Source organism: Artemia franciscana, chromosome 15, assembly GCF_032884065.1.
Source record: "Artemia franciscana chromosome 15, ASM3288406v1, whole genome shotgun sequence".
In the NCBI taxonomy this organism is placed as follows: Eukaryota; Metazoa; Arthropoda; class Branchiopoda; order Anostraca; family Artemiidae; genus Artemia; species Artemia franciscana.
Window position 1 is genome coordinate 5,942,059 of NC_088877.1, and position 20,638 is coordinate 5,962,696.

A 20,638-nucleotide genomic window follows, 5' to 3' on the forward strand; every position below is an offset into this window, starting at 1 on the left:
TATGTATAGGATTAGCGTTATAATTTAAGATTAAGATTAAACAAAAACTGAAAAATTAATGCCATATCAAATAGCATTGATATAAAAAAGTTTATTTTAAATTTAATCTACCGGCTATGATTTTATGTTGATGGATTCAACTTAGAGCGAATTGCCTTCCAATTCAGAGCAGGCAAAATGTGTTCGACAAAAAAATAGTTGATTCTGAACGGTGGTATGTGTGTCCTCTTTGTTAAGATGAGGACGAAGATTTGGACTATTTTCTCCGGAAGTGCCCCGTGCTCTCTAATTTAAGAGAGAAACACTCACATGGGATTGTTTTGCTGCTTCCTGGTATTTTACAAAGTAGTAATCCAACCACAATATTTCGTGTTGGTGCGTACATAGATAAAAATTGGAAAGAAGAAAAAGTTTATACAATTAATATTAATTCGCTAAATTACCATTAGGTATTTTCGCTATGTATTATGCTTCTGTGTGCTTTGTATTTTGTTCTGTTGGTGATTTCTTTACTTTTCATAAATTTTTGTGTGTATATGGCTCTTGGGCTTTTGAAATACAGGGTTATCGTTATAACTTAAGATCAAAATTTAAGATAACATTAAAATCTTAAATTTAACCTAAAGGCCAATTACAGTAGCATGCACCCTTAGCAAGCTTTTTGAATATATTTTTACTTCCCCATATAATCCAATTTGCAAATTAGGGTCCAAATCAGTCCGTAGTCGAAATGCCCTAAATTTCTGTACTCTGGACCTGTCCAAATCTTTTGATTCTGTTTGTCATACTCGAGCTTGTTTGCTCTTACTCATCCTTCGAATTACTCTTACTCATCCTTATCTTACTCATCCTATATAATGCTCTTACTCATCCTTTGCTCTTACCCATCCATCCGAAGGATATTAATCATTTGGTTATAATAGTTTTGAAATTTTGGTATTCTCTGATTTGACATCTGACTCTAGTTGCCATTAAAACTAAATTAAAGATTGGCAAATTTTGCGAATCGTGGCCGTTACAACCAAAGAACCCTGGCAAAGCTTTTCTTGAGTTATTGTTACCATTCAACTTTGTTCTATACTGGTCTTTATCCAATCTTCAGTAGTGATGATTTACACCTATGTGAATTGATTATTTCCGGTATTGCAGATTTCTTCTTTCTATTCTTAGGTCTTGTCGGAGCCGAAGGCTTGTTAGAAAGTACCATGTCACAGATATTATTCCTATCTTTAATGGTTTGAGTAAAAAAAAAAATTACGTAAAAATGCTCCTTTTGTGTTAGGCCCGTACCATCGCCTCATTCGCCTATATAGTTACCGTGTTGCTGTTAATTGTGTGCGTTGTTCTTTTTTCAGTTACTCCACTTCTTTTTTCCCGTATAATGGGTTATAAATCAATTATTACTATTATTATTAAATTATTTAAGTAGGAAAATTTTAACTAAAATTGTTAGATTAATAATTGCGCCATCTTCTTTATTTTAATGAAAATAAAATTTCAAAAATTACACAATGATTATAACTGTTAGATTATTGATTTGAAAATTTTGCGCCTATAAAATTTCTTCTCCTTGGGCAAGTGCCCCTTCTGTCCCTCCTCTAAAACCACCTCTGCGATAGGTCTCGATGGTGGCTAGTCCTCTGAGGGAATTTGTCAATGGGACTTCTGTCTTTGTGACGGCCAGACGAGGCTGAGGCTCGCAAAATGATTCTAAGTTTGCACATAGCCTCAAGGTATAAAAAGTGACAAATGAAAATGAATACATACCGTAAAAAGCACAAAATATTTTTGATTATCTTCACCCACACAGTTATTCACCCAGGGACAGTGATGGTCCATTTTCCTTATGCACCTACAAGTCAAAACAATAAAAATGAATTTAGTAAAGAAAAAAATTTGATTAAGATTCACAATTTCAATTTATTTTAACAGATTGTGAGCACATAAAAGTGCCTATTTGAATGCATACAACTTAATTTAATCATAGTAGATTTCTAAGTGTTTAAAAAATTATTGTATCAAAATGACCTCAAAAGGATTTTAAGCCAATAAATTCCAACCTAACCCAATACTGTCGTCAATTTCAGACTTTCTAATGTCATAAAACCCGTAATAAGTGTATTTCAGAACGAGATTGTCACAAAAAGATGTAAGCTAGTAGTGGTCTGTCTAGTCAACTCCTGGAAAAATGAGAAAGATTGGTCTGAATTAAACCCCACCCCAAAATAAAACCAAATATAATACGAGTTAATTAGCGTCGTGGATTTTACCGTCATCGAAACGTGTTATTAAATAAATGCCACATGCGAAATATCTTTGTATTTATGCTTCTTTTCTATCTTACTGTTCGTAGACCGGTTGTTTTTCAAGATTTTTTTCTTTGGTTTTGTCATGGTAGACCTGTTTGTCTTTTTCTTTTTTTTACATCAATCATTAATTTTTCCTTAGTAACTAATCATATCAGATTTAACTAAGACGATGCAACCAAAAAAAAGTTCACACTACAAAATCTATAATAGGCACAGCGGCGTATTTTATTTATCCAGATTTGAAACTTTATTCGACACTTGGCTTTGACGTTACTTTTTTTCATCTGTTTAACTACCGAAATTCTGTTTCTCTATTTCTTTTTTTCTGAAGCCGACTATAGTTACGTCTATTTGAATTTTGTATTTAAGGTAATAAAGTAAATTTTATCACAAAATACCTGATTTCAACTAATTTTATCAAAATTCCTTCATAAAGCGAAATTTTAACTACCGTATTTACCATAGTTTTCATCTTAGATGGAAAATTTACTACTACTACTACTAACTCACCGCAGCACCAAACCGCCTGAGACCAACACAGCTACGCACGCTCCTCTTCCAACCCAATCTATTCAAGACCTCCCTCTTTACACCGTCCAAGGAAGTTCCAATTTCCTTTAAATCTTTGTTCATGACATCCTCCCATCCCAGACGAGGACGAACTGCTTTCCATTCAGCCCCAGCCGGTCGGCCAAGAAGGACCATCTTCGGGAATCTGTTATCCTTCATCCGCAGAACGTGACCCAGCCATCTCCATTTTTCTTTCATTATAGCCTTGGAAAGCGGGATTGAACCACATTTTTCGTACAACCCACTGTTTGAAATACGGTAAGTCAGCCGGGTACCCAGAACAATCCATAGGCAATTTTTCTGGAAAACATCTTGAAAATTTTCATCCACTTTTCGGAGCGCCCATGCTTGAGAGCCATATTTGACGACTGTTATCACTGTAGGTTCCAATGGTCTAATCTTGGTATGCAGACTTATCTTCCTATTCTTCCAAACTTTTTTTTAACTTACAAAAACCACAAGGGACTTGGCTATTCTACTTTTAACATCTTCACTGTTCCCACCGTCTTTACTAATAGTACTACCAAGGTAAGTGGAGCTGCCCACCAGATCAATCTTTTCGTTACCCGACGTCACCTTTTCATCTTCACTCATTTCTAGCCTTAGTCTTCTTGACATTAATTTTCAAGCCTATTCTAGCAACCTGAACTCGCAAAACCTCTAGAAGTTTGCTCATTTTCCTCAAACTTTCTTCTAGGATGCTTAAATCATCAGCATAATCTAAGTCCGGGAGAGTTTTTTCTCCCCGTTCGATTCCATGGTCTCCAATAGCCTTTCCTGTACTCCTTAAGACAAAGTCCATGAAAAAGATCCATATAAAGGGGGATAGAACACATCCCTGCTTAACTCCTGATTTAATACAAAACCAGCTGCTAACCTCATTTTCTACCTTAATCGCAGGAGTATTATTCTCGTACATAGCACGAATCACTTTAATTTATTTTTCTGGTATACCATGTAAGGATAAGACCTTTGCTAAAGCTCTTTGCTTTGCTACAATTAAAATTTAGAAAACGCATCAAAAATACGTTTACAAGTATTTCTTACGTTTTTAAAAGTCGGAGAAAAAATTGGAGGGAAGTTTAAACCCCGCAGCCTCCCCCTGGATACGGTGTTGACCAGGAGCAACTTGAGAACCACTTTCATCAAGCTAATCCCTTCTTAGCTTTCAAAAATGGATATACATTCATAAAGATAAGCATATATCACGAAATGGGGGAAGGGCTTTAGAGGATCCTTGATTAAGCACGATAATACAAAAAGACGAAATTTGATATAATAATTGATTCAAGGTTAAACTGAGTCAAGTATAACCTTAATAACCTGGTTTCATACACTGGTTCATGGTCATATATATATTTCTTACAATTACAGTCAATAGGCATAAACTGAATTCCCTCGTTCAGTATTACAATGGCTGTGTTGTATACTGATTCAGGTATAACCTTAATAAGCTGGTTCCATAAACCGTTTCAAGGTCATATATATATTTCTTACAAGTTCAGTCGATAGGCATAAACTGAATTCCCTCGTCCAGTATTTTGCCTTTTCTGTATACTGATTCAAGAATAACCTTAATAAATTGATTTCATAAACCAGTTCAAGGTCATACATATATTTCTCACAGTTTCAGTCGATAGGCATAAACTGAATTCCCTCATCTAGTATTATAATGGCCGTATACTGATTCAAGTATAACCCCAATAAGATGATTTCATAAACGGGTTCGGGATCATACATATATTCCTTACAATCGCAGTCAGTATGCATGACAAGAGATCATATATATGATTCTTACAATTCGAGTCGATAGGCATAAACTGAATTCCCTCGTTCTCTATTATAATGGCTATGTTGTATACAGATTTAAGTACAAACTTGATAAGTTGATTCCATCAACCGTTTCAAGATCATACATACAGGACTGTCACAGGTTCAAGTGGTGAAAATAGGGACTTCGGGACCTTTTTTTAGTCGAAAAAGGGACCTCTCTGGGGACCATTCTGGACGCGAAATGGACCCCAAAACTCAGATTTCAAAAAACTTTTGAAAGAAAAAAAAGTGACACAACAGCAAAGGTCCCGAAAAGAAACCGAACGCTTCTTTTTTTTATTTGAGAGGTTTTCCCAGAGTCTCTATTGTTTGTCTTTTCAAAGAGGTTTTAGCGAGCACCTGCTCTCTCAGCCGTCCTTTTGCCTGCAAATCCTGCCACTCTTTCGCAGTTTTTTCTTTCAAGGCTTTTTCCTATTGTAGATCCAAATCATAGCTCTTTCTAATGGATTTGACGAGTTTTATAAAATCTTCAGTGACAGTAACATTTTGCACACTTCCTCCAAATCTGCCCAACCTATATATCACAAAAATTTTTGCATTCAAAGTTCGCTCATTCATCGAGGTTCTTTCTTTGCTGAGAGCTTACCCTGAAAGGGAGAGACCCCGCTTAACGCTGCCAGAACCGTGTGGAATGGTCAAAGCATTTTTTAAGATTTCAGACAAGTTTGGATATTTTCCTCCCTGGATCACCTTGTTCCACTTGTCATCGATCCTCCTTGGATCCGATCGAAGCCCGGATAACTGGACTAGCTTAAATTCATTAGCTAGCGTATCTTTTTGCGTCGCAATGGATAACTTCCTGACAACATATAATAAACTGTGACAAGAAACTGGCTTTGAAACTTCACTGGGATACAGAAAAGCTAACACTTTCAACAAGTGCTTTCTGCCGACTTCATCAAGGGCCATCTTCCGGATATAGGGTCCAAGAACTTCCGTTAAAAAATATGGGAACTTAGTTCGTCCGAAGGAAAAGTTTTTTTACCACTGTATCTTGCAAAAATTTTCCATATACATCTGCTATTCCCGTCTGCGGATTTCCCAGAATAGTCGGACTCAATCATCTTCAGAGCCAATGCAATATCTGCAACTGTTGTTTCTTCCCGCACTACATAAGCACCTGTGCATGGCAGTTTTGCCAGTTCACCGCTTTCCATGGAAAATGCTGCCGAGAGATGAAGCTGATTTGGCGTTAGCTTTATGGTAACATTCTTCTTAAGCAGTTCTGGCGTTCTGCAGTAAAGTGCAGGAGCATATATGAAAGACAAACGATGTATTACAGATAGAACATTAGAAAGAGAACAGATCTCCGGAAACAACTCTACGCAGCTCTTTCATTTGGTGTCCTGTACCATCTTTCTCTTCCAACGGAGTCTCCCAGAATTTGTAGTTTCCCATTCTAATTCAAACTGAAACTTCAAACCCTAAACTTTAAAAAAGAATGGAAGTTAGTAGAAAATATATACCATAAATGTATTCAGATAAAAAGGGGCACTAGGAAGTACTCTAACACTTCAAGAAACGTATGTAAGCTCAAAATGAAACCTGGTTTTAACACCACATCCTTCGTATTTTGTACTTTGAACCATTCTCTTATTGTTTCCTCTGGGTGCAACAAAGTGACACCCAAAAAAGAGTTTTCTAAGTAATTAAAGAAACGGGATAAACTTGCCACCTCCTAGACTATTGACTCCAGAGGCAAAAGGGGTCCCTCCTTTTCGTGACTAGTCCGTCTGCTCTATCCAGACAGTAGCACTGTAGCCTATGTAACAACAAGTTCTGTCTTTCTGAAACAAGCCAAAACAGGTTGCAAGAATATCAATCGAAACAAAGGTACTGAAAACTGTATATTCATAGGTATTGGTAGGCTTCAGGATACAGAGCTTTCAACCAAAGCAAGAAAAGGGACTTTAGGGACCTTTATCAATTTAAGGGACCAATAGGGACCTTCACTCGATTTTAGGAACTATATGACAGCCTTTACAATTTCGGTCAATAGGCATAAATTGAGTTATCTCGTTCAGTATTATAATGACTGTCTTGTATACTGATTCAAGTATAACTTTAATAAGCTGATTTCATAAACCGGTTCAATGTCATATATACATTTCTTACAACTGCAGTCAATAGGCATGAACTGAATTCCCTCATTCGGTATTATAATGGTCGTGTTGTATGAATAATCTATACTATCTTATGCAACATTAAAAGATGATTAAAAAATATGACTGAATTATGAAGCACAGGGAAAATTACCTTTTACAAACAGAGCAGTGATGAGCTCTATCAGGTTTAATGCAGGAGCATTTAGGACATCTATATATTGTTTGGCCTTCTTTGAAGCCCATTTTCTCTACATATTCTTGAGTCATACAATCAACAGATACAGCACTATTCTTTGGTATTGCTCCCTAGAAGAAAGAAACAGAACTTAAAATATGATAAATATATATATGATAAAAATATTTTTTTTTTATTTTATCATATATGTATGATAAAATATAAAATATAGATATGATAAAAATAAATTTTTTAACAATGTTCAATAGGAAGAAAAAAATAACTTCAGTCTTGAAGAAACTTGCATTGAGTCTGGTTCAATTATCGCATTGAGCTTGGATGAAAAGAATAAAAGAAAACAAAAAGAAGCAAATTTTATTTGGAAAACTTTACCTGAGTAACATTACCTGAGTAACATCATAAAAAGTTCAAAATAAACTCTGAAGCAAAGAAGTAGTACCATGCCTTAGGACAGCCATATTTTTAAAATAGCATCAAAAACAATTTTAATCTAGCATCAAAACATGGTTTCTAAGGCTCTATCTTCAATGTGATCCCAGTGCCTATTATGAAGGAAAGCTTGTATCAGCTTTGATTTCGTAAAACTTGAAAGAACAATCTTATTATTCATGCCATCTTCTACAAGGAGACATGTAATGACCTTATGGACCATGTAGGTCATAAAAAGCATTCTAACAAAGCGGAATATATCATAAATATATAGTTTGTTGTGAGAATAGCTTTGGTACGAGGGGTAGTTGCCTAAAAGTAACATTTTGATTTGAAAACAGCAGAAAATATCTAGAAGCCCCTCACCTTCCTCACTACAGGACATTTCTCCTCCCCTCCCCTAATTTTTGGACCTGTATGCACCTAAGGAATTAAGCCGCCTCAAATTTTCTTTTTTACCTTTCTAGTTGTTGTCTTTTTCGTCTCAAGTCATAGACAATAGAAATTTACAAGAAATTGTCATCACTGGCAAGACCTATTACCCAAAACTCATTACTAATTTTTGACTACAGATCATTTTCCTTACTAAAAATAGGGAGAGATACACAAAACTTGAAACTGTACTTATACAGCCAAGAGTGATTTCAACACAAGTTGACTAGATGGTTGAAAATTTACAAGCCCCGAGAAAAAGTTTTAACACTGATATAGAAAATTTATGAGACCTAGCTTTTATACCCTATAATTTTTTTACAAATTAAAAGACATGTGAGAGCATTTAGAAAATATAACTTAATTAGAATTACAGTATCGAAAACCAGTATAACAAAGAACTAAAAATCATAATTTGTTTGGATAATACATGTTTCCAGGCATACACCCAAGATGAAAAAAGGAGGTAAAATTCACTTTAAATTGAGCTGAAAATTAATTATCTATTTTTGCCGAAGGGGCGAAAAGTTATATTTTTGTGCATTTTTTCTTACTTTTACATTTTTCTAGAGTTGACCAAGAATTTTTTTTTTTAATTGGAGCTTTTAGAAAGCTTTTTCAGGGTCTTTTCTCCCTTTTTCTAAAATTACACAACATTTCTCAAGCTAATAGCTTCTCAAGTGTAAAATTAAAATTTAATAAATTCGCATAACTAAAATCAGCACAAAAAGCATGTTCTTTTGACATTTTTATTCTTTATCACTAAAAGCAATCTTGATACATCCAGAATTACTAGTTTGTGCAGTGTCAACAGCCCAGTTCTAGAACAGAAATAGGTTAACTGAGTTGCCAATCTTTTTCACAATTCCCCAAAACCTCTTTTCCACAAATACTCATATCCAACCTACTCAATACTAACCAATATTCTACTTTGCAGAGTTTTAGCTTCTATAATAAGGGCCACTTTTTACTTATGATGTGTTACAATAAACCGTTTAATCCTGTTAAACAGTTTAAAGACTAACCTAGTTTTGTAGTTTCAAAGAAGAATTTTTATTCATTTCATTTTTTAACAATTTTCACAACCAGAAACTACCTCAAAACTTTTTTTAATAGGTCCCTAGAGCCAAACCTTGGAACCCTCCCTTCAAGTAGTGTACTTACATACAAAACAGCAACATGAAAAGGGGTATACCTGTGCACACAAAAAATACAGTTTTCCCCTGGAAACATGAGGGAGGAAGTAGATTTTTCATATAAAAATGGAAATTATTTTTAAGTCATTCTCCCAATATTAATCTAGAAGACCCCCTCCCTCCCTGTCCTCGAATACATAGGGATAAAATTAAACTTGTAAGAATTCGAAGTGAAAGAGGAATCTGAAAGAATCGATTATGTTTACAAACAGTGGTTTGATTAAATTACTTCAAAGATAACTTACTGGATCTGTGAGCATAGTCCTTATATGAGACACAGTAGCTAAAAGTCCAAGCAGAACAGTCATCATCAAGTTAAATATACCATAAAAGCTTGACAAATGAGGAAATAAAATCACAGCTACCACTACAAATTCTGCATACAAAATAAGGAAAAACGTGAAAACAGCACAGATGATACCACAAGCATCCTGAAAAACGAAGGGTGAATTAATTTTCTAATTAATACTATATACAGTAAAATAACATCTTTTTCCAATAGGACCATTATGGGCACAGGATTGCAAAAAGCCTCCATTCTTCATACTGGAGGTCCCAGGGACTTCTTACTGTCTGGTTCTAAGCCAGCTTAAGAGCTTTGGTGTAGACTTGAGAAGATATGTTGGCCCCTGTCCTGCACTGGTATCCAGTATTTATTGCTTTTCCTGGGGCCAAAATAATTTCAGCAATTTAAAGAACATGAAAATTGGAACTTGGAATGTTATGATGTTAAAAAATGACTATCGTGTCGAAATTTTGCCTGACGAATTCAGACGATTCGAAATGGACTTACTAGGAGTTTCAATAAAGAAGTTACTAAGTCTTCTTTAGGCTTATACTGTGGATGTGGAGGAAGATTTGTTTTGTGAAGAAGAATTAGCCACAGTACTAAAAGGATTAAAAAATAATAATGCTCCAGATGCCGATAGTGTGGTAAATGAGTTTCTTAAATATGGTGGCTCTGAAGTTAGAAATAAGTTACTGAAGATTATGAATATGATTTTTGAAAAAGGAGAAGTACCTAACGATTTTAGGAACACCTTAATTAAACCACTGTATAAGAAAGGTGATAAGAATGAGTGGGGTAATTATCAAGGCATTAGTCTGGTCTTTGTAGGTAGCAAATTACTTAGTAATATGATACTTTTTAGACTGAGAGATGCTGTAGAAAAAGCTTTTAGAGAAGAACAGTGCGGTTTTAGAAAAGGTAGAGGATGTGTTGACCAAATTTCCACTCTTAGGTTAATAATTGAGAAGTGCATGAGCTGTCAAAAATCTTTGGTCCTCAGTTTTCTAGATTACGGGCAAGTGTTCAATTATACTGAAGAGCTTTAGCAAAGGTCTTATTTTTGGATGGTATTAAATAAAAAAAAACAAGTTTTTTTAACTGCAAGTAAGGAGCAACATTAAAACTTAAAACGAATAGAAATTATTCCGTACATGAAATTGGTTGTCCCCACCTCAACACCTCACTCTTTATGCGAAAGTTTGAATCTTTCTCACAACTCCACTTTTTAAAACAATAAAAAAAACTTTAGCGTAAAGAGCGAGCTTGGCTAGATGTTTTCCAGAGAAATTTCCTCCTGATTTTTCTGGGTGACAGATTGAATTTCAAACAGTAGGCTGTACAAAAAATGTGGTTCAATCCCTCTTACTAGAGCTATAATGAAAGAAAAGTTAAGATGGCTAGGGCATATTGTGTGGATGAAGGATGACACATTGCTGAAGATTGTCCTTTTCAGCCAACTGTCTAGGGTTAAACGGAAAGCAGGTCGTCCTTGTCTTGGGTGGGAGGTCGTCATAAAGAAAGATTTAAAGAAAATAGGAACTTCCTGGGAGGGTGTAAAAAGGGAGGCTTTGAATAAACTGGGATGGAGGAGGAGCGTGCGTAGCTGTGTTGGCCTCAGGCGGCTTGGTGGTATGGTGAGTTGTTAGTGCTAGTAGTAACAGTAGAATAAACAACCCTATTTAAACAAATACAAAAAAATCATCTGAGATCATTCACAAACATCAAATCATTTTATTACAGAAGATATCCATAGCTATTGCAAACGAGTTTCTTGATTCAGCTGTTTTGAACAGTTTGTGGTAGAAATAACTGTTAATAGGGAGCAACTCAGCCCAACAATTCTAAAAAACAAAATTCTGATAACAATAAAAAGCTACAAGCCTGAGAAAATGTGCAGAATCTTAATGAAAATTGCACCATCAGATTAAAAATAATCAGAGAACCCTTCAGTAAAGATTTAAAACTCCACAAAAATGTGGAAGTTAACATTTTTTGCCAGAAGAAAGATCAGGGATGCATGTTTATTTGTTTTTCCCCAGGGGTGATTGTATCAAACCAATGGTACTAAAAAATCAGGATATGGCTCATTTTCACACGGAAATCAAAATTTCTAGTCCTCTTTTTAAGTGACCAAAATAATTGGACAGCAACTAGCCCCCCTCCAATGCCCTCTCTCCCAAAGACACCCAAAAAAAAATTGAGATGGCTATTTCCTTCGGCATAGTTGAAAGGTCCAATAACTATGCCTTTGGGGAAATCGTGATCCCCTGCAGCCCCTAGGGGAAGGGCTGTAAGTTTTGAAATTTGTCATTATTAACATATAGTATTTCTTATTGGATATAGACTTTTTTTTTTGGGGGGGGGGAAGTTTCTTGGGTGAACATTCCAGGGGAAGTTTTATATTAGGAGGGGGGATTTAACTGAATTTTTTATGAAAAATTATTTTTAATTGTCGTATTTTCTCTCCTTTGTAATGCAATTTGACATGCAGATATGTTCTGTGGAAAACTTTCAGCAGGATTGGAACTATCTTAAGGATTTTCTGTGGGGAGGATTTCAAGGAGAAATTTTCCATGGGAGATTTTTCCAAAGGAGAAACTTTCCACTGGGGGGGGGGTATTTACTGGATTTTTTTACAGAGGAGGCAATTTTTAGCTTGATTTGAAAAACAATAAGAAATTAAATAGAAAATAAGGCTTAAATCAAAAAGGCAAAGGAAAATTTCTCAGGCAGAATTGTCTGCGGGTGATGTTCAGCAAGGATGACATTGTTCAGTGAGAGTTTTCAGGGGGGATTAAGCGGGAGGACTTCTCCATGGAAGAATTTTTAGTGGGTGTGAGGAGACAGATTTTACAGCATTTTGGAAAAATGTTCAGAAATTAAATAAAAAAACAAGTTTTTTGCATAAAAGTAAGGAGCAACATTAAAATTTAAAATGAACGAAATTTATTCTATATATGAGGCAATACCTCATGCTTTATGCTAAAGTTTGACTTTTTGTCCCAATTCTTTAAGAATGGCTTCTGAAACACAATGACCATTTAATTAGAACAACAAGTCTTTTTAAAGTGCTAAAACCCTTAGTTTGCAGAGGAAGGCAGCCTCCTCATGTACAAAATAATTTCAGTTCATTTTAATTTTAACATTGCTCCTACCTTGCAGTAGAAAAACTTGTTTTTTCCTTTAATTTACTATATAATAAATAACATAATCATCATCATTCTCAACATTCATCCCAATCTCTCCAAAAACTGAAAACATGACAATCAGCAAAGAATTGCCCGTGAAATTGTTATCTTCATGAAAGATGCAGGTATTATTAATATGATCCAACTATTTGGCTTCCATGTGGATCTTTGCAATTTTTTTTTCCTTTCTTTGTTTTCAACTCTGAAGACGTAAAAACTAGAAAAATGCACAAGTAGCTACTTTGGTTGGCAATTCTCATAAGACCAAAACTATTCGAAGTTACTTGAATATTTTCCTGTATTCATTGGCTTTGCTTACTTCAGACTCCTCCAGAATTGCAGTCATCAGCAACTATTTTTTTAATGTTTAAGTACTTAAGTTTTTGCACTCTAGTTCTTTTTCCAATGTACTTTTTTTTAATCCTACAGACTAAATGAACATCCAATTAAATTTTATCTCATTTTGCACAACAACAAAAAATCACATCCTCCTGCCAACAAATAAAGGCCTATATCAACTTGCCAGGATGTTCCAGGGCATTCAGAATCATTCAGAAATCAGAAATCATTTGGCTATGAACATATTATTGGATTTGGTTTGATAAATTCAAATTAACACTGTTGTAATAAGCCAATCAAGCCTCTTTTCTTCTTCCTTTTTTTCAGCTAATCTACTCCTTCTCTTACTATACAGTAGGCTTAAAAGATCACTAGCTCTTGCCATTTGACTTCACTAACTTCTAAGTGAGATCTAAGCACTATCTTCAGTGTAGGTGCTAAACATACAATAAACATACTAACAGGATTTAAATTTTTGTTTAAATACATCCATACAATTTCTGATGGATTTGACTTTGAAGAAGTACAAGTATGAGACTTGAACTCAAGGCCTCAAACATTGCATTCACACATTATTGTAGAGAAGTGTAGCAATTTAATACAAAAATTTATGACTCAAATTTAAAAGAAATAAGCCAAAATTTTCACTGCATTCATACTTAAATGATCAATCAAATACATATTTGCACCATAGAGTCACCTTAAGAAGACCTCTATAAAGAGTATTGAACCAGCCTAATAGCTCCACCCATTCTTGAGATGATACAAAAAATTACTGCTACCATACTGTATGACACTTTGATCTGGTGTTACTGGTCTCAAGTTATTAAAACTCACTAGATTGTAACAAAAGCTTTCAAATTAGTCCTTAAAAAAACTCTATAACGATCCAGCTGTCTGCCAAGGGCCTAAGGGTCAAAAAATGAAAAAAAAGAAGATGCAATCGTGCTACCCCATATAGGTTTTGGAGATGAGGAGGGGGGCTATAAGCTTGTGGTCAAGGATTTTTTGTGATGATGATATCAATGGTACAAAGTAGCCATTGACATCAATGGCTACTTTCTAAAACAAAACAAAAACAACAAATCTAAAACAACAAAAAACCATAGCTTAAGCCACTCAAGATAGAAGAAGCATCCAACCTTCTCGTCTCTTATTATCAAGGAATTGCCTTGAAATAATTCTGCAATCTCTAGCAAATAAAACATAGAATTTACTCCTTAGCTGAAGAATTGAATAGCTTGATCTTACAAAAGGGACTTGGGGCTCTTATAGAGACTTTCTCAAGTTTTGGGAGCCTTGTGGACCTAGTGACTATCTTGAATTCTCCATTTTTTGCTATATAGTAGAAGAAAATTTCCTCTGTGTTACTTTTCTCCTTTTTTTAGCTATAAAGAAATTTATTACAAATGTTACACCTCTGAAGATTCATCCACTTGCCCTATCATTCAGCAAGGATTCTTCTCAGAAGTTACTGAGGTTGATAATGGTATACCTCAGGGAACAATCTTGGGTCTGACCTTGTTCAATGGTTACAATAATGGTGCTCTGTGAGTTTTAAAAAATAAGCTTAGGCTTTTTTTTATTTATTTATTAATACCAAATATGGTAAGCTTTCAAGCTTGTTGCAATAAACATAATAAATAGAAGTTATGACAATACTGACAACATAATACACATATACAAATCAATGAAAATAACAACTACAACAAACACTGACAAATAATACTATAAATTATTTAAAAATGATTTACTTTGAAAATTTGTTTCTGCTAGTTTTGTTTTGAATCTGTTTAAGTCATCTGTTAGAAATGTTTTAGGTGGAAGATCATTCCATGGCTTCCACACCCTGCTGTAAAATGAATGTTGGCCTATTTTCCTTTTTGAAAGTGAGGGGTACAATTTATGTGGGTGATAACGGGTCCTGTTAAATGTGAAGAACTGTGATGTACTTATATTATCAATGACTTTGATTATACAGAATGTGTTAATAATGTCTGCCCTATCCCTTCAGAATTGAAGACTTGACAATCCTAGCCTGTGCAGTTTATTTTCATACAGCATATGTTTCAAATAAGGTACAAGCTTAGTTGCTCTTTGCTGTATTTTTTCAACCCTTGCTCTGTCATTTTTATTCAATGGATACCATACTGACGAATTGTATTCGAGTATCAGTCGAACTGTTGAATTATAAATGACAATGAATGAACAGAGATTAAACTTATGGAAATTCTGTCTAAGACATAATAGCTGATAGTTTGCCTTACGAGTTACTTCAGAGACATGCTTGTCAAACCTAAGACTAGAATCAAAATGAACACCAAGGTCACGGACATTTTCAACAGGTAAGATTGAATGTCCAGCAAGATGGTATTGGTAACTTTGTTCTACTTTGCCAAAGTAATGGACAACCCTACACTTATTTTCGTTGACAAACATGGAGTTAGCATTACACCAATTGTGCACTGCATCCAAGTTTTTTTGAAGCAACGAAGCTTCATCTGAATTTGTCAAGGAGCAGTAGAGCTTTACATCATCTGCGAAAATTTTAATTGTGGAATGGTGGACAACAAGAGGCAAGTCATTGATGAAAAGGCAGAAAAGTATTTAACTGCTGATTGATAAGCTGTTAAATATTGACAGGTTTAAGGTTATCTGCTTCTCATGATTTATTTACTTGAGAACCAAAAAAAAACTTGTGGTTGCCCTTCTGATGGCACTGCTATCTCCCTTCTGTTGGGATATCACCCAGTGAAAATCTACTCTGATGCTAATATTCAAGCAATCCAGAGATGTTTTACTTAAACATGTATCTCCCATGCTACCACTGAAATACTCAGTCATTTACTTGTTTTACCATAGACTGAAACCATAAACTACATGTCAATTTGAACATAAATATGTCCTTGCCACTTGTCTGAAACACCTGTATCCTACCGATTTTTTATGATATTGGTTTAAGATATATTGTGTATGGTGATGATGTCCTTGTCAGGGGTTGGCTCAAAATTTTTGCAAGGTGTAATCTCTACTTAGTGATATTGGCCTATCTATAAAAATGAAAGTGCAAGTTTTTGTGCTTTAATAGTAAGCTTTCTGTATTTCCATTAAACCTTGATTTGGTATCATTAGTTAAAGTTAAATGGCTTGGTATATTGTTTTGCCCATCAATTTCTGAAGCCTGCTCCAAGTTGGTTTCTAATGCATTGAAAAATATTTGTGTGTCATATAGTAGAATATCTCAGAATAGAGGGCATTATAACCAAAGGGTCTAGCACAGCTTTTTCAGTTTTGTTCTCTGGCAGTAAATTTCTTATATAGATAACACCATCTACAGAGAAAAAAGGATTTATGGAGGCTTAGAACTGGTTACTTTAGATATTGTAAATATCTGATGTATTTATCCAGTCATTTTAAAAACAGAATTATTGTATTCTGCTATGGTGTTATGAAGGCTTGGGCCCAACTGGCCAGTGTGGCATCCAGTATGATTGCAAATTCTAATAGTGTTATCTCTATTACTGACCCCCCTAGTTTGCTTTTTCAAATATGAAACTGGTTAAGTAGTTTTTGATCTTTGCAATGACATTGTTGTGTAATATGCTGTTTTTTTAATGTGTGTTGGGATGATTATGACATTGATGGTCTGGTATGAAATTTAATATGGTTTGATTATGATATTGTATGATATGGTCATTATGATATTGTTGTGTTATTTTTTTCTTTTTATTTTCTATTTTTATTACTCTGCAGTGTTGTTATCTATATTCATTTGTGATGAATCAGGATGGCTCCAGAATATTAATTGACTCTTCTGTATTTTATAAAGGTTTGGGAATTGTCTTTGACAGGAAATTAAAATTTGACAATCATGCAGAACCAAAGCTGCAAAAGCATTCCAGACCCTTGGCAGAATTAACCATGCAGTAGCAGTATATGGCAGATCACCCAATTTTATGCTCAAGCTGGAAAAGGGTTTTCTGCAGTCATTGCTTGAATTTGGGATGTTTGTTGCCACACCCTTGAACAAGGGTGATCAGCAAAAAATAGAGTCTGTCAAGGACAGATGAATAAAATTCTTGATGGACACAAGAATTTTCACTTTATATCTTAATTGAATAAGCTAAAGCTCCGAACACTCATCTACAGACACCAGAGAGGTGATGTCATAATGACTTATAAGCTTTTGAATTTCAACTCCTTCTGTCAAATGCCTTTTCAACTCAATAAAACCTTCAAGACAAGAGGACATAGTAAGAAGTTATTCCAAAAGTGAGGACATACCAGGGTCCAAAATTAATACTTCACCAATAGATTGGTAGCTTACTGAAGCAATCTCCCTGAGACAGCTGTCACTTGCCATTAATAAGAGCTAATCCATTAAGCCATGGAAGACCTAGTGAAATACAGTTGAGTCACTGCCTCCCCATCATCACAGACAAGCAGCTCTACAGAATTATTCCCTATTATTCTGGACATGTAATTTAAGGAAATCAGTTTCAAGTAGATCAACCCCTTTTGTACAAAGATAAGAACAATGCCATTGCAAATCATTATTTTCATGTTCTATTGGTCCAAACCATCTGCTTTGGAAATATACAGCCAAATAGTTATCAGTTAAGGAGGAGCCATAGGCAAATTTTGGGCCTCTAATCATTACCTTAGACCTTCCTGTGCCTTCAGAGGCACCCAAGATGTCTAAGAAGGGTCTCAAATCATCTCTGTAACTGGTGGCAGAAATAATGTCTTCCCATTCTGGCTGTAGGGAGGCATGAAGTTGGTGTAGATTACCATTGAAGGTATGATGGAGTGTGCTTTGGGGTTGTCCTCTGTGGTGGGTGCCTTTGGGTAGCCAAGGAATGCTTACTTCAGGATTCTGGCATTGGACATGCATAATATATGACCTAGGTAGCTCCATCTGAATATTTGTATGGTTTTGGCGAGGGATGGCTGGCCTGTGAGGTTCTTTATATGTCTATTTGTGACTTTCTGGGTCAAGTCAATACCAAGCAGCCTCTAGAGACAAGTGTTCTCAAAGGACTGGATTCTCCTCTCTTGGTCTGGGTTGAGATGCTAAGTTTCCAATGCATAGAGGAGGACAGGCAGGACATTACTGTTGAACAGGCAGAGTTTGAGCCAGAGAGAGAAATTACTCAATCTCTATACTTTATTAAGCCTTTTGAAGGTACTGTTAGCCTTACCAATTCAGCAATGACTTCTTTGACTGTGGATCCTATATTTTCAATGGTGCTGCCAGGGTATTTGAAGTTGACTACCTGTTCTACATTGTTGTAGCTGTATTTGACTTTTACAGGTGAGTTGCTTGTCATCATTCCTTATGTTTTACTGGCATTGACATTAAGTCTGAATCCACCTGCTTTTTGTTGCATATCTAAGAGTGATTCCTGAAGTTGTGGTTTGCAGGTTTCAAGTATTGCAATATCACCAGCAAAATCTAGGTTGTTGAACAGGCAATCATTTAGGTGTAGCCTAGTTGACCTGATGCTCCACAATGTATAGTGAATTAACTCTGCCTGTTTGTGGTGCATAATACATGCATCACAGCAGCCAGTCCCAAGCCTTGACAAAGGAGGAGGGTTGGGCAATGGACTTACAATCTGTTCCCAGGAGCCAGGGGAGAATCCAAGGGAAAAACTTTCCTACAACTGAAATGTTAAAAAAAAGTCTCTAATCATACAGGTTGAATATCTTTCAATACATAAATTTGGCTAAATTGCCAATCTTTTAGTCTATTGGGAAGATTGATTGAGCTGTTAGAGGTATCAACCCTCTTTTGCTCTCTAATCATATCAATGTAGAATCTTTACATTATTCTAGGTTGAACATGATGCCATATACCTTACTGATAGAAATTTGAAGAGAATGATAGTGGATAGGCCTACAAATGCCAACTGTTCTGCTAAGAGGGTGATAAAGAGAGTGTTAAGAGGGGTGTTAGAGAGACCACTAGTCACTTTGGTTTTCTCATCATATAGATTAGAAAACTAGTGCTTTCAATTTTTGATAAGATGAGTTCTCTTAGAAAACTAGTGCTTTCAATTTTTGATAAGATGAGTTCTCTAATGTTTCTATAAATAGCCTACCACTTCTGTACAAAATAAAGGAGCAATAAAATGCAGTGCATGAATATTATGGGTAGATTAGCCTATGTAGGCTATTAATATAACATGCATTACTGCTTACTAGTGGTTCTGCTTATTTGTAGCTCAGTAGCCTAATAGAAATATCCCCAAATTTAATTTATTTTGTTTGATAAATGAGAAGAAAAGCCAAAATACTCAAAATAAAACAATAAAATATAACACCTAGGCTATATTTGTCAATTAGATAGGGGTTAGTTGAGTCAATTTAGATAGTTGTAACAGAGGCATTAAGTAGGCTATACTTGGAAAGAGGGTAAAAGACACATAAAGTGGTGTGCTCATTAGTTTAGTGACTTCTTGTTATCTTGGAAAGGGGTTAGGTTGGGAAAATGAAACTTTCAGGGATGAGTCTACAGGCTAAAGTGTGTCCTGGGAAGGTATTTTAAAGTACCCACCACTACTCCTCCTCCCTCTAGAGGGCCCTGAAATTTGCCTACGTGACAGGTCTATACCTATTGAAATTTTGACAAAACAACATTATACCTTAAATTTCAGTTACCAGTTGCTTTTTCTCTGCCTTTAGTTCTGAAAATGCAACTTCTGTTGTTTAAGTAGAATTCTGAGCCATATCAATGTTTTTTTTTCAAAATTTAGGAAATGTCTTTGAATATCTTTATAACCTTATATATTGGGATTGAGCAAAGTTGTGAAGCTGAAAACAATTTTGTTGTAGCCTACTTCATTCCAGCAGAAGATCTATTTTGCAAGGTTTCATTTTTATAAAACACAAATTTTTAAAGGTCATCAAAGGTCAGGACCCTCTAAAGGGAGAGGGAGTGGAGGTACATACCTCAAAATACCTTCCTGGGACATATTTTAGCCTGTAGACCCATTTCTGAAAGTTTCATTTTCCTAACCTAACCTTTCAGAGATAGAAAGAAGTCACTAAACTATAATTTTATCCATCTTAATTTTATCGAATTAGCCTAGTGTAGAAGGTGACTTATGTACTAATAGCCTGTAGACAAGTTGCCTATAATTTTAGGCTCAACAAAATTTGTGACTGCACCAAAGTCTCAGCTAGCCTACCTTTATGAACCATTTCCCTCTTTGACTGTTCTCATTCAACATCCCTTGTCTGTCAGCTTAAGATAAGTCTACAAGGTGATGTGTATATGTATATATATTTTTTTTTTTTTTTTGCTTTTTTCTATCCAGTTAACGATACCGTATTCGTTGTAAAGTGTTTAGTAAAAATCCCATTTACTATTTCTACTAATAACTCACCGCAGCAAAAACATGATCCACCAGCCAGAAAAAGCTGGATCCTGGAAAATGTGTTGGGGATACATATAGTACCTGAAAAATTGCACCGAAAGATATTAGTTTTACACATTTGAAATCCTGATTCAACGAGTATTATTGATTTTACTCAGCAATGTTGCGGCATGACTTAATTATTGAGTTAAGAAGCATCAAAATTAACTTTTGTAACTAACTTACACAGCCAATGCCTGCTTTTCAGTTAGAGGGCGAATGCAAAATGAAGAAAGGGGGTGCCAGTCCCTCATCAATAATTTTGGACCCGCTAATAATATTTGGTTCGGGCATCTGCTTCGAATGCCACCACATCTACCCGCAAAGATGA

At 35.3% G+C, this 20,638-nt stretch overlaps 1 protein-coding gene across 1 annotated transcript in view; it reads right to left on the reverse strand.

The window, feature by feature from the left end:
* The window catches only part of LOC136035977 (palmitoyltransferase ZDHHC3-like), a 36,111-nt gene extending 15,894 nt beyond the window's left edge, over positions 1-20,217 (reverse strand). Inside the window, exons 1-4 of the mRNA XM_065717877.1 lie at positions 20,080-20,217; positions 9,316-9,501; positions 6,969-7,123; positions 1,768-1,852 (exon numbers count right to left, since the gene is read on the reverse strand). Of these exons, the coding sequence (XP_065573949.1) occupies positions 1,768-1,852; positions 6,969-7,123; positions 9,316-9,501; positions 20,080-20,121 (468 nt within the window). The 5' untranslated portion in view covers positions 20,122-20,217. The remainder of the gene's footprint in view (positions 1-1,767; positions 1,853-6,968; positions 7,124-9,315; positions 9,502-20,079) is intronic.
* Between the last annotated feature and the right edge of the window lie 421 nt (positions 20,218-20,638).